Here is a 12,662-nt window from a genome sequence, read left to right on the forward strand (position 1 = left end):
CGCGCCCTAAATTTTTTATTTTTTTTTAATTAATTCGTATGTTTTACTATTTCAGGGACATGGCAGATGTGCATACAGATACGAGTGCGGAACACATTATCGAGGATGAGTGTTTCGATTACAAAAAAGAACAGCGGCAATTGGTTATGGCTCGCCGTGAAGAAAAAGGTTTACAAAGGCCAAGTAAGAACTTGGAGACGAAAAAGAGGAAAGGAAGGGGACCTACAAAGTCACTAGGGAAACCCACCCTAATGACTTTGGATTACGATCATTTGGGGTAACCTTGTGGAAAATGGCGTCAAAAATATGCCATGCAAGTTGGGATTTGCATGCATAAGCTCTCCATTCTCCACTCATGGAAAGAGGTCCCGAAGTCTTTGAAGAACATGATTTGGGAAGATACTATGGTAAGATTTGCGTACAATTACGTTTAGAATCTTAACACTTTAGTTAAATATACTATGTAATATTTACTAATTTGTGAAATGCGTTCTTTATAGAATCAATTCCATATTCCAAATGATGAAGCGAAGAAGAATTTGTTTCTATCCGCGGTTGCCCAGAGGTTCTGAGACTTCAAGGCCAAGCTAGTGTCGGGGTGGATCACGAAGCGGAGAAAAGTCGGGGGAACAAAGAAGAAGAAAATCTACGAAGGGGGAGCAACACCTTCTTCTGAGGCTTCACAAGACACATCGTTTGAGGCGCCCTCCAAGCTTCCGTATCAGATATGGAGGCATATCACAGCTGAGGAGTGGCATGCATTTGTTGCACAAAAAACAACCCCAGAAGCTGTTGTAAGAATTTTTTACTAGCTAAGATTTAATACTTTTAGATCCAATATTATTGTATAACACCATATCTAACCTTTGTTTATATTTGTGTGTTTCGGGCATTTCAAGAGCAAATAGCCGAATGCAAAGCTAGGAAGACTATCACCATCTGGGTCTCAGTCGTATGGTCAGGCGAGAGAATTGTGGATGTATGACCATTACCCCACGATTGCGTCGACCACGGCATCGGGCACTAGCTCTACGACGACATTTGCACAGCGGCAACCAGATAGAGCGCTCGATTGGTGGTGATCCATGCATGGAGTTGATGCAAAGGGACAGAGAGTCATACCTGATCCCGGAACATAACAGATAGCTAATGCCATTGTAAGTACATATTATAAGTTTTTGATAAGGTTTACATAATAATATAACTTGTGCGCTCACGAGTATTTTTCTCTTATCCTTATGCAGATTGGCTTGAAGGAAAAGGGCAACTGGTGAGTTCACTCCTAGAGGACAAGTTGATGCCTTACACGAGACTCTAGGACGGGACCAATATGGACGTGTGAGGGGCGTAGGAGGTGTCCGCCTCGGGGTGAGAAAGATGTATGGTGATCAATACACCTCTACGTCAAGATGCACTGCCTCCAGTGTTAATTCATCACCTTCCATAGATGTGGAGGCTATGAAAGCCCAACTTCGGGAGGAGCTCAGAGCGGAGATGACTCAGAATTTCAACGCCATTTTGCGCAGATGGGCTTACCGACTTTTGGTGCTTTCACGCAGGGCAATGTTCCTACGCAGCCTCATCCAGATCCGAAGATCACAGTAATCATTTAATATCACAACTATTGTTCTTAAATATGTTGTTTCATAGACTAACTATGAATAGAGTTTTTTTTAAAGGAAGAGACACCATGTGAGCTATAAAATCAAGGATATATGGTCATGGTAGTTTCATTATCGTTGCTTATGGATCTGCACAGCCCCCTAGGGACCGGGTACGATTGCACAACCAGCCAGTCGCTGATATTCACTATGTGGTCAGCGTTTCAGACATTGTGCCCGGTTTCGAAGCATTTCCTCTTCCGCTGCCGAATGCAGGAGTTGGTGTACAGTTATTGCTGATGCCCTTGGCAGTTATATTCTATGGCCGTGTGCATTGGTGCGGTTATCAGATCAGGTACAATGTTAACATAAGTTATATACATAGTTTTCTTTTATAGTTCCTATATATGATTGTCAGTAATATCTTTTAATTTAACTAATTACTAGGTTCGGGAAGGCCGACAGGAAGGGAAAGAAGGTAGCTTCACCTCTGGGAGGCCGACGTGCCCAAGTGGAGAAAGTAAATGTTTCTACGGCAAAGTATCCACTCATTACGGATATGGAGGTGGTGCAAGGCCTTACTCAACCGTGCTTCTGGCTACATGAGTGCGTTAGCGATGCAGACAATGAAGCAATGATTGAGATTAAGTTGTCGGACCACCAATTCCACTACATTGAGGAAACATCGACCTTCCTTTCTAAGGATGATATTAAAGAATTCTTACTTGAGGAAGAGTTGAATGTTTCCATAATACAAAATTCATGAGGTAATACTTTATTAGTATATTAATTTAATAAATATACATATATGCCTTAATTAAGTAGTATTCAATCCAACTAATAATAACTTCCATAATAAGTAAGTTTTATTTTTATCAATATGAATTCTCAGGCTATTATACAATGATTTGAGGCAATCTAGTCAGCCAATGTTTGGTTGGTTATGTCCAAGCTTTGTACGAGATAACAGTTGTGTACAAAACGAAAAGGAGGTGAAAGCATATCTCAAGGATTCTTTGAACGCATGTTCTCGTAGTGGATATAAGATCATTCTTCTTCCTTACATTGAATCGTATGCTTCTTAAACTCACTTTTATTATTTAATTAAATTGACCTATTAGTTGTTCTACGATAATAATAACATTTTTATTGTTGTAGGAACCATTGGATACTGATTGCAATATGTTTGTCACGTAACGAAGTCTACCACTTTGATTCTTTGCGTAAAGGAACAATACGGTCCTTACTAGTCAAATCATTGTTAAATAGGTAGCCTAATCGAAACTATATGCACACTTAGCTTATTTAAATGTACATCTAATCTTATAATAATGTATTGATGTAGTGTGATGAAGAAGATTACTGCATCTGGACTTCGACAAGGAAAACCTCCTTTTGGTATTTAGTCGAGGTAACATGAGTAATTTTTTCCATCCTTTTATAGAAACACATAATAGACATCTAACATGTCATTTATTGCATCTTTGGTGAATTTTAGTGTCCGGTACAAGAAGGTGGATGTGCGTGTGGGTATTACGTCATGAGGTTCATGCTCGATATCGTCAACTATTGCAAAGATGTTGGTGATCTTCGAAAGGTATGTAACTTTTAGGTTTCCAATTGTTGTTTGTTGCTTTTTCGCTCCCAAAATGTACTTATGAAGTGATTTAACCCCAAATTCTCCTTGAACATGATTATATGAGGCATAATATAACTAGTATGTAGATTCTTAGGCTTGCATTTGTTGTTGGTTGCATTTCGGGAACGAAAAGGCCATTTCCGGCCTATTTTGGCGTATTTTGGCCTTTTCGCTCCCAAATTGTCCTTATCGAGTGATTTAACCCCAAATTTTTTTGAACATGATTATATGATGGTATAATTAACTAGTATGTAGATTTTAGGCTTTAATTTGTTGTTGGTTGCATTTCGGGAACGAAAAGGCCATTTCCGGCCTATTTTGGCCTTTTCGCTCCCAAAATGTACTTATGAAGTGATTTAACCCCAAATTCTCTTTGAACATGATTATATGAGGCATAATATAACTAGTATTATATTCTTAGGCTTGCATTTGTTGTTGGTTGCATTTCGGGAACGAAAAGGCCATTTCCTGCCTATTTTGGCCTATTTTGGCCTTTTCGCTCCCAAAATGTACTTCTGAAGTGATTTAACCCCAAATTCTCTTTGAACATGATTATATGAGGCATATATAACTAGTATGTAGATTCTTAGGCTTGCATTTGTTGTTGGTTGCATTTCGGGAAGAAAAGGCCATTTCGGCCTATTTTGGCCTATTTTGGCCTTTTCGCTCCCAAAATGTACTTATGAAGTGATTTAACCCCAAATTCTCTTTGAAAATGATTATATGAGGCATAATATAACTAGTATGTAGATTATTAGGCTTGCATTTGTTGTTGGTTGCATTTCGGGAACGAAAAAAGCCATTTCCGGCCTATTTTGGCCTTTTCGCTCCCAAAATGTATTTATTAAGTCATTTAACCCCAAATTTTCTTTGAACATGATTATATTATAAGTAGTGTGTAGACTTTTAGGCTTGCATTTGATTTTGATTGAATTTCGGGAAGGTATATGTCATTTTTAGAAGTACTAACTACGGTAAAATGATGAATTCTTATATATGTGTTTATTCCTTGGTTGTTTTGCAAGGTTTATGCGAATTCCACACCACGTTTGAGGAACTTCACCAAAGAAGAAATTGATGAAGTTCGGGATATGTTGGCGTCCCACATTACCGATGATTGCATAGGATGAGATTTAGCTCCAATAATGTACTAGTTTCTATCAATCCTATATATGTACACTTTTTACATTATTAAATATATTTGAAGTTAATTATTACCTTTCTCCACTTGTCATATATTATCGTATTGCAATTTGCATTTTTTTTGTCCAAGGGAGGTTTTGGGTGGGGTGGGGCAGTGGGGAGGGGGCTGCTTTGTGTGTGCAGGCTGTGCTGCTGTGTGTGTGCAGGCTGTGTGCACGCAAAAAAAAAACAATTAAGTGAAGGGCTGCGCTAGTTGGAACTAGCGCAACCCTTCTATTCAAGAAGGGTTGCGCTAGTTCCAACTAGCGCAGCCCTTCTCCTTATAAGGGTTGCGCTAGTTCCAACTAGCGCAGCCCTTCTTCTTAGAAGGGCTGCCCTTCTAAACTTAGAAGGGTTGCGCATTTCAACAGGCGCAATCCTTCTAAGCTTAGAAGGACTGCGCTAGTGAAGAAGGCGCAGCCCTTCTAGCTTAGAAGGGCTGCGCTTTTGACTTAAAAGTGCAACCCTTCTAAGCTGGAAGGGCTGCGCTTTACTAGCGCAACCCTACTTGAATAGTGAAGGGCTGCTATGGAAAGGGCTGCTGTCAAAAAGCGCAGCCCTACATGCCATTTTCAGCGCAGCCCTTCTTCTTTTTTCAACTAGTGTTATGTGTTTGTTGACCTGTGATGAACCATTGACGCTTCAATGGGGAGCAGACTAGGTGTGCTGGTGCTACTGCATGATATCAAGCATACAGAGGCTAATCTTTAGTTTTGAAGTTAAGCATTTTGGATAAAGTATTATTGGATTTCATAGAACGTTCTTAAATGGTTTGAGGTTTGAATAAAAGGGGTCATCTATGATTCACGAGTTGTATTTACATTTTTAATTCCACTGCATTTTAGTTTTTGAGACAATGATTTGAGTTACCGTTTTTCTATTTATGCCTTGCGTTCCATCGCGGCGTCGCGGCGGTAACACTCCCAAAGTCGATGCGACATAGCTGTAGACATGTATGGATTTTGGGGTGTTACAGGTGATGTTGATAATGAGGAAGAATATGATGCATTTGAGGACCTCCCCCCTTTTACCTATCCTGAAATTAGTGTGGAAGATGATGTGAATATGTCGGAGAACTATATGCGTGTAGATCACACGGAAGGGATACATGTACTTGAGGATCCTAAGAAACGGCGGAAGGTCAATAAATCATGAGACATAAACTCAGGTGTGTGTAATTTCTCCAATTTGTAACTATTTTGGCCTTTTCGCTCCCAAATCGTACTTATCGAATCATTTGACCCCAAATTCTCTGTGAACATGATTATATGAGGCATAATATAACTAGTATGTAGATTCTTAGACTTGCATATGTTGTTGGTTGCATTTCGGGAACGAAAAGGCCATTTTCGGCCTATTTTGGCCTTTTCGCTCCCAAAATGTACTTATCAAGTGATTTAACCCCAAATTTTCTTTGAACATGATTATATGAGGCATAATACTAGTATGTAGATTCCTAGGCTTTAATTTGTTGTTGGTTGCATTCGGGGACGAAAAGGCTATTTCGGGCCTATTTTGGCATTTTCGTTCCCAAAATGTACTTATCAAGTCATTTAACCCCAAATTTTCTTTGAACATGATTATATGAGATATATTATAACTAGTGTGTAGACTTTTAGGCTTGCATTTGTTTTTGATTGAATTTCGGGAAGGTATATGTCATTTTTAGAACTACTAACTAAGGTAAAATGATTGAATTCTTATATATGTGTTTACTCCTTGGTTGTTTGCAAGGTTTATGAGAATTCCACACAAAGTTCGAGGAACTTCACCAAAGAAGAAATAGATGAAGTTCGGGATAAGTTGGCGTCCCACATTACCGATGATTTCATATGATACATTTTAGCTCGAATGTACAAGTTTCTATCAATTCTATGTACACTTTTATATTATTAACTATATTTGAAGTTAATTATTACCTTTCTCCACTTGTCATATATTATTGGATTTGCATTTTTTTTTGTCCAAGGGAGGCTTTGGGTGGGGGGTGAGGGTGGGTGGTGGGGGCTGCTGGGTGGGATGGGGATGCGGGTGCAGGGCTGGTGGCAGGGGTGTGGCAGGGGAGTGGCTGGGGTGTGGCAGGGGGGTGTGGCTGGGTGTGGCAGAGGGGTGGGCTGGGGCTGTGAAAGGTGGGGCAGGGGGGTGGGCAGGGGTGGGCTGGGCGTGGGCAGCAGGTCTGGGTGGGTGTGGGGGTGGGTAGGGGCCGGGTGTGGGCTGGGGTGGGCAGCAGGTCTGGGTGGGTGTGAGGATGCGTAGGGGTGTGGGCTGGGGTGGGCAACAGGTTTAGGTGGGTGTGGGGGTAGGCTATGGTGGGCAGGGGCCGGCAGAGGCAGGGGGTGGGCAGAGGCAGGGGGGTGGTCCGGGGCTGTGGGTGGGATGGGGTGTGCAAGCTGTTGGATGATGTTTATTTTTTTTAAAAAAAAAAATTAGTAAGAAGGGCTGCGCTAGTTGAAAAAAGCGCAGCCCTTCAAGCATGAAGGGTTGCGCTTTTCTCAACTAGCGCAACCCTTCATAATAGGAAGGCTCATGAAGGCTGCAACCCTTCAAGCTTAGAAGGGTTGCGCTTGTGGAAAAAAGCGCAGCCCTTCAAGCTTAAAAGGGCTGCGCTTGTTTAAAAAAGCACAGCCCTTCAAGCTTAGAAGGGTTGCGCCTTTTAGTGAAGGGCTGCTATTGAAAGGGTTGCTGTCAAAAAACGCAGTCCTACAGGCCATTTTCAGCGCAGCCCTTCTTCATTTTTCCACTAGTGAATGTTACAAAATTTTAACGTTGTAAAAATTATCATTGAAGAAATCAACACAAAAGAGGAGAGCAAAGCACTCCTCCACGTGGCAGCACAAGGATGGCTAATCAGTGGGCTCTGACGTGCGTTAGACCCAGTGACAGCAATCCCTAGCTTTGCGCCCAACGTCCAGTTTCAGTTCAGCATTTCACTCATTCTTCCGTCTCTCTTTCTCCCTTTTTCTTCAATGTGATGCGTTTCATTTGGACCCAATATATGTTTCTCGCCAGCTTCTTTGTCACTCCATCCAAAGCGCATATGATCTGGAAATCCATATTAACCAACCCAAAGGACCAAGTATCCCAATAACAAAACTAAGTACACCTAACTATAGTATTTACTAGACCAATCCAAAACCATCCCATTACACATTTGTAACAACTAGTTTAATCTTAAACAATACAAAATGCGTTACCAATTGAAATCAGCTAATAAAAAACCAATTTCACTCCTTACCATCTTTGACCAGGGGTGTTGCGAGGTAACCATTGAACAACCAGTAAAAGTTCTTACAATTAAAATAACACGTACTCGTTTTTTTGACGTAAGTTAATGTGTACTTCTATATATCTAGAAACAAAAGTAAACACGTTAAACCACCTAAACCTCTAAATAGTCAAACAAAACGAAGCTTCAAATAATTCAAAGTACCCAATTCCTGACTTTTATTCCCTTTCAAGTGACATCCCTTTATAATCTACATCCCCCTACAAAAGTCTAAAATACACTCCATTTAAACACCAACAAAAACCATTATATTCACACCAAAAACATGGCTTCAGTTCATCAAAAAATCCACCCAGCTCCAGACGTTGAAGCTCCACCACCATCATCAGCACCATTAATCCCACCCAACACCCTAAAATCCGACAGCCACAACCGCGATCACTACCCTCCTCCGCCATCTCGAACCCTTCCTTCGGGCTACCCACTTCCCCCACCACCACACAAACGATCAAAAAGAAGCTGCTGCTGCCGCACCTTATGCTGCATTTTAACAACTCTCCTTGTCCTCATCATCGCCATCGGCGCCACCATTGGCATACTCTTTCTAATCTTCCGTCCTAAAATCCCTGATTACTCCATCCAAACCCTTAGAATCACCCAGTTTTCTCCCAACTCCAACGACTCTATCTCTGCTACTTTCGTCGTAAACATAACTACACGCAACCCCAACAATCGCATAGGTATATACTACCTAGGTGGATCCTCCCTCAGCGCTTACTACCGTAACACCCTTCTTTGCCAGGGCTCGTTACCGGCGTTTTACCAGGGCCATCGAAACACCACGGCTATCGACGTCGCGCTAACGGGTACAGTTAATCATGCTTCTGAGTTTTCTGCTACGTTGCAGCAGCAGCAGGCAGAGACTGGGAACGTTCCCTTAGTTTTAAGGGCCAGGGTTCCTGTAAGGGTTAAGTTGGGGAAGTTGAAGTTGATGAAGATGAGGTTTAGAGTTACGTGTGAATTAAGTATTGATAGCTTGACTAGTAATACTGAAATTCGGGTTGCGAGTAGCAGCTGCAAGTTTAGACTCAGACGTATTTTTTGATGAAAATAACTTGGAGGCCCTTTTTTTTTTTATATTCTTTCAACTACCTTCTTTTGTTTTTCTTTTATCTTTTCATATGGATTACCATTTTTTTATTTTGAGATTTTTTTTTTTCCTTCATGGAGCTTTTTTTTAGTTTACCATTAATGTATATGTTAAATAAGGATCATTTGGATGATTATTTATGGATCTTCGATGGTATGTATTATAATTATTATTATAATTATTATTATTATTATTATTATTATTATTATTATTATTATTATTATAATATATATATATATATATATATATATATATATATATATATATATATATATATATATATATATATAATATATATATATATATAATTCATCCACCATTATTATTATATATTTAGAGCATATTTTACTCGACATTTTTTTGTGCTCCAAGAAACCTAATCATTTAACTATTCTCAATCTATTACTATTAATTAGTGGTAATGGTTAGCATCTCTTTCCATTGTGATAGAGAATAATTTTGTTAACTTTAGGATTGTTATGATCCAATAGAGTTTATTGTTCTAATATACTTAGTTTTCTTATCATAGTTAGAACTAGCACTGTATACTCAATCTTATAGATATTGTTTCGGTCGTGAAACGGTTGGCGGCTTCAAGTAAGTCCGCCAAAGATCTGGAGAGTAAAGTCCTTAGTGAATAGCTGCACAACAAGCAAACGTGAGCTACCCTCGGGGTGGTTGTGAGGAAACCGTCTCCGACGCTCAAGTCAGTATTTGTCCAACTAGGATTTAGAGAGAGAAACACTACAAGAAAACGCTAAATTAATGACGGCTGGACAGCGAAGGCTAGATAAACAGTCGGTATTGGGGTAAATAACGACCGCGTAAAACCGACGGCCCCACCGACGGCTCTACATTAAGCAGTCGTTGGTTAACACGACTTTCGGATTTTAAGGATTTAGGCGACGGCTTAAAACCGTCGCTGCTGTACATTAAGCAGTCGTTGGTTAACACGACTTAAAACCCACTGCTTCCTACCCACGACTTTTTTTCAAAATTTCCTCCCTCCCACTAAGTGTACTCGTTTTTGAAGAACTTGGGTTTGCTAGAGGCGAAACAACCGGCGAAAGATTGAAGGCAATTCCGGCAATGGGGTATCATCGACCGGCGACAAAGACCGCATTGCCGGCGGTAATTTCTACCCCTCTTTTTCTTTTAATTTTTTTTTTACTTTTTTTACCCTAAAAATTGGGTTTTTGGATTCAGTTGGGCAAGACGCCGGCGGAGTTAAGTACTTCAAGCGCCGCCTCCTCCGACACACATCTACCCCTCGATTGCTTGAAAATGAATGAATTTGATTAATTTTAAGTTAGTTTGAATCATAAACACCTCAAACATCCTATATATACTTAGTTCAATGTGTTAGATTGTATTTTTGATTGAAATTACAAAATATAGGCAAGTTAGGTCATTTAACTCATTTTAGTCCCTATTGCTTGAAAATCAATGATTTTGAGTAATTTTAAGTTAGTTTGAATCATAAATACCTCAAACATCCTAAATATACTTAGTTCAATGTGTTAGATTATAGTTTTGAATAAAATTACAAAATATAGGCAAGTTAGAACCAAATATAGGTCATTTAGCTCATTTTAGGCCCTATTGCTCGAAAATGATGGAATTTGAGTATTTTTAAGTTTGTTTGAATAATAAACACCTCAAACATCCTATATATACTTAGTTCAATGTGTTAGATTGTAGTTTTGATTGAAATTACAAAATATAGGCAAGTTACAACCAAATATAGGTCATTTAGCTCATTTTAGGCCCTATTACTCGAAAATGAATAAATTTGAGTATTTTTAAGTTAATTTGAATCATAAATACCTTAAACATCCTATATATACTTAGTTCAATGTGTTAGTTTGTAGTTTTGATTGAAATTACAAAATATAGGCAAGTTAGAACCAAATATAGGTCATTTAGCTCATTTTAGGCCCTATTGCTCGAAAATGAATGAATTTAGGTATTTTTAAGTTAGTTTGAATCATAAACACGTCAAACATCCTATATATACTTAGTTCAATGTGTTAGATTGTAGTTTTGATTGAAATTACAAAATATAGGCAAGTTAGAACCAAATATAGGTCATTTAGCTCATTTTAGGCCCTATTGCTTGAAAATGAATGAATTTGAGTAGTTTTAAGTTAGTTTGAATCATAAACACCTCAAACATCCTATATCTACTTACTTCAATGTGTTAGATTGAGTTTTGATTGAAATTACAAAATATAGGCAAGTTAGAACCAAATATAGGTCATTTAGCTCATTTTAGGCCCTATTGCTTGAAAATCAATGACTTTGAGTAGTTTTAAGTTAGTTTGAATCATAAACACCTCAAACATACTATATATACTTACTTCAATGTGTTAGATTGTAGTTTTGATTGAAATTACAAAATATAGGCAAGTTAGAACCAAATATAGGTCATTTAGCTTATTTTAGGCCCTATTGCTTGAAAATGAATGAATTTGAGTAGTTTTAAGTTAGTTTGAATCATAAACACCTCAAACATCCTATATATACTTAGTTCAATGTGTTTGATTGTAGTTTTGATTGAAATTACAAAATATAGGCAAGTTAGAATCCAATATAGGTCATTTAGCTTATTTTAGGCCCTATTGCTTGAAAATGATTGAATTTGAGTAGTTTTAAGTTAGTTTGAATCATAAACACCTCAAACATACTATATATACTTAGTTCAATGTGTTAGATTGTAGTTTTGATTGAAATTACATAATATAGGCAAGTTAAAACCAAATATAGGTCATTTAGCTCATTTTAGACCATATTGCTGGAACATGAATGAATTTGAATAGTTTTAAGTTAGTTTGAATCATAAGCACCTCAAACATCCTATATATACATAGTTCAATGTGTTAGATTTTATTTTTGATTAAAATTACAAAATATAGGCAAGTTAGAACCAAATATAGGTCATTTAGCTCATTTTAGGCCCTATTGCTTGAAAATGAATGAATTTGAGTAGTTTTAAGTTAGTTTGAATCATAAACACCTCTAACATCCTACATATACCTAGTTCAATGTGTTATATTGTTGTTTTGTTTGAAATTACAAAATATAGGCAAGTTAGAACCAAATATAGGTCATTTAGCTCATTTTAGGCCCTATTGCTTGAAAATGAATGAATTTGAGTAGTTCTAAGTTAGTTTGAATCATAAACACCTCAAACATCCTATATCTACTTAGTTCAATGTGTTAGATTGTAATTTTGATTGAAATTACAAAATATAGGCAAGTTAGAACCAACTATAGGTCATTTAGCTCATTTTAGGCCCTATTGCTTGAAAATGAATGAATTTGAGTAGTTTTAAGTTAGTTTGAATCATAAACACCTCAAACATCCTATATATACTTAGTTCAATGTGTTAGATTGTAGTTTTGATTGAAATCTCAAAATATAGGCAAGTAAAAACAAAATATAGGTCATTTAGCTCATTTTAGACCATATTGCTGGAACATGAATGAATTTGAATAGTTTTTAAGTTAGTTTGAATCATAAACACCTCAAACATCCTATATATACATAGTTCAATGTGTTAGATTGTAGTTTTGATTAATATTACAAAATATAGGCAAGTTAGAACCAAATATTGGTCATTTAGCTCATTTTAGGCCTTATTGCTTGAAAATGAATGAATTTGAGTAGTTTTAAGATAGTTTGAATCATAAACACCTCAAACATCCTATATATATACTTAGTTCAATGTGTTAGATTGTAGTTTTGATTGAAATTACAAAATATAGGCAAGTTAGAATCAAATATAGGTCATTTAACTCATTTTAGGCCCTATTGCTTGAAAATGAATGAATTTAAGTAATTTTAAGTTAGTTTGAATCATA

General features: G+C 37.7%; 1 protein-coding gene across 1 annotated transcript; it reads left to right on the top strand.

Annotated features, from left to right (window-relative positions):
• The first annotated feature begins 7,900 nt into the window (after nt 1–7,900).
• Nucleotides 7,901–8,974, top strand: LOC130590980 (NDR1/HIN1-like protein 6). Its single transcript, XM_057393771.1, has one exon. The coding sequence runs from the start codon at nt 7,974–7,976 to the stop codon at nt 8,751–8,753; it is 780 nt and encodes a 259-aa protein (XP_057249754.1). The 5' UTR covers nt 7,901–7,973; the 3' UTR covers nt 8,754–8,974.
• Nucleotides 8,975–12,662: the final 3,688 nt, after the last annotated feature.

The sequence above is a fragment of the Beta vulgaris genome, chromosome 4 (genome assembly GCF_026745355.1).
Source record: "Beta vulgaris subsp. vulgaris cultivar EL10 chromosome 4, EL10.2, whole genome shotgun sequence".
NCBI classification, from domain to species: Eukaryota; Viridiplantae; Streptophyta; class Magnoliopsida; order Caryophyllales; family Amaranthaceae; genus Beta; species Beta vulgaris.

What these genes read in the sequence shown, in the direction of transcription:
- LOC130590980 (XM_057393771.1), top strand. Translation starts at nt 7,974, where the DNA reads ATGGCTTCAGTTCATCAAAAAATCCACCCAGCTCCAGACGTTGAAGCT.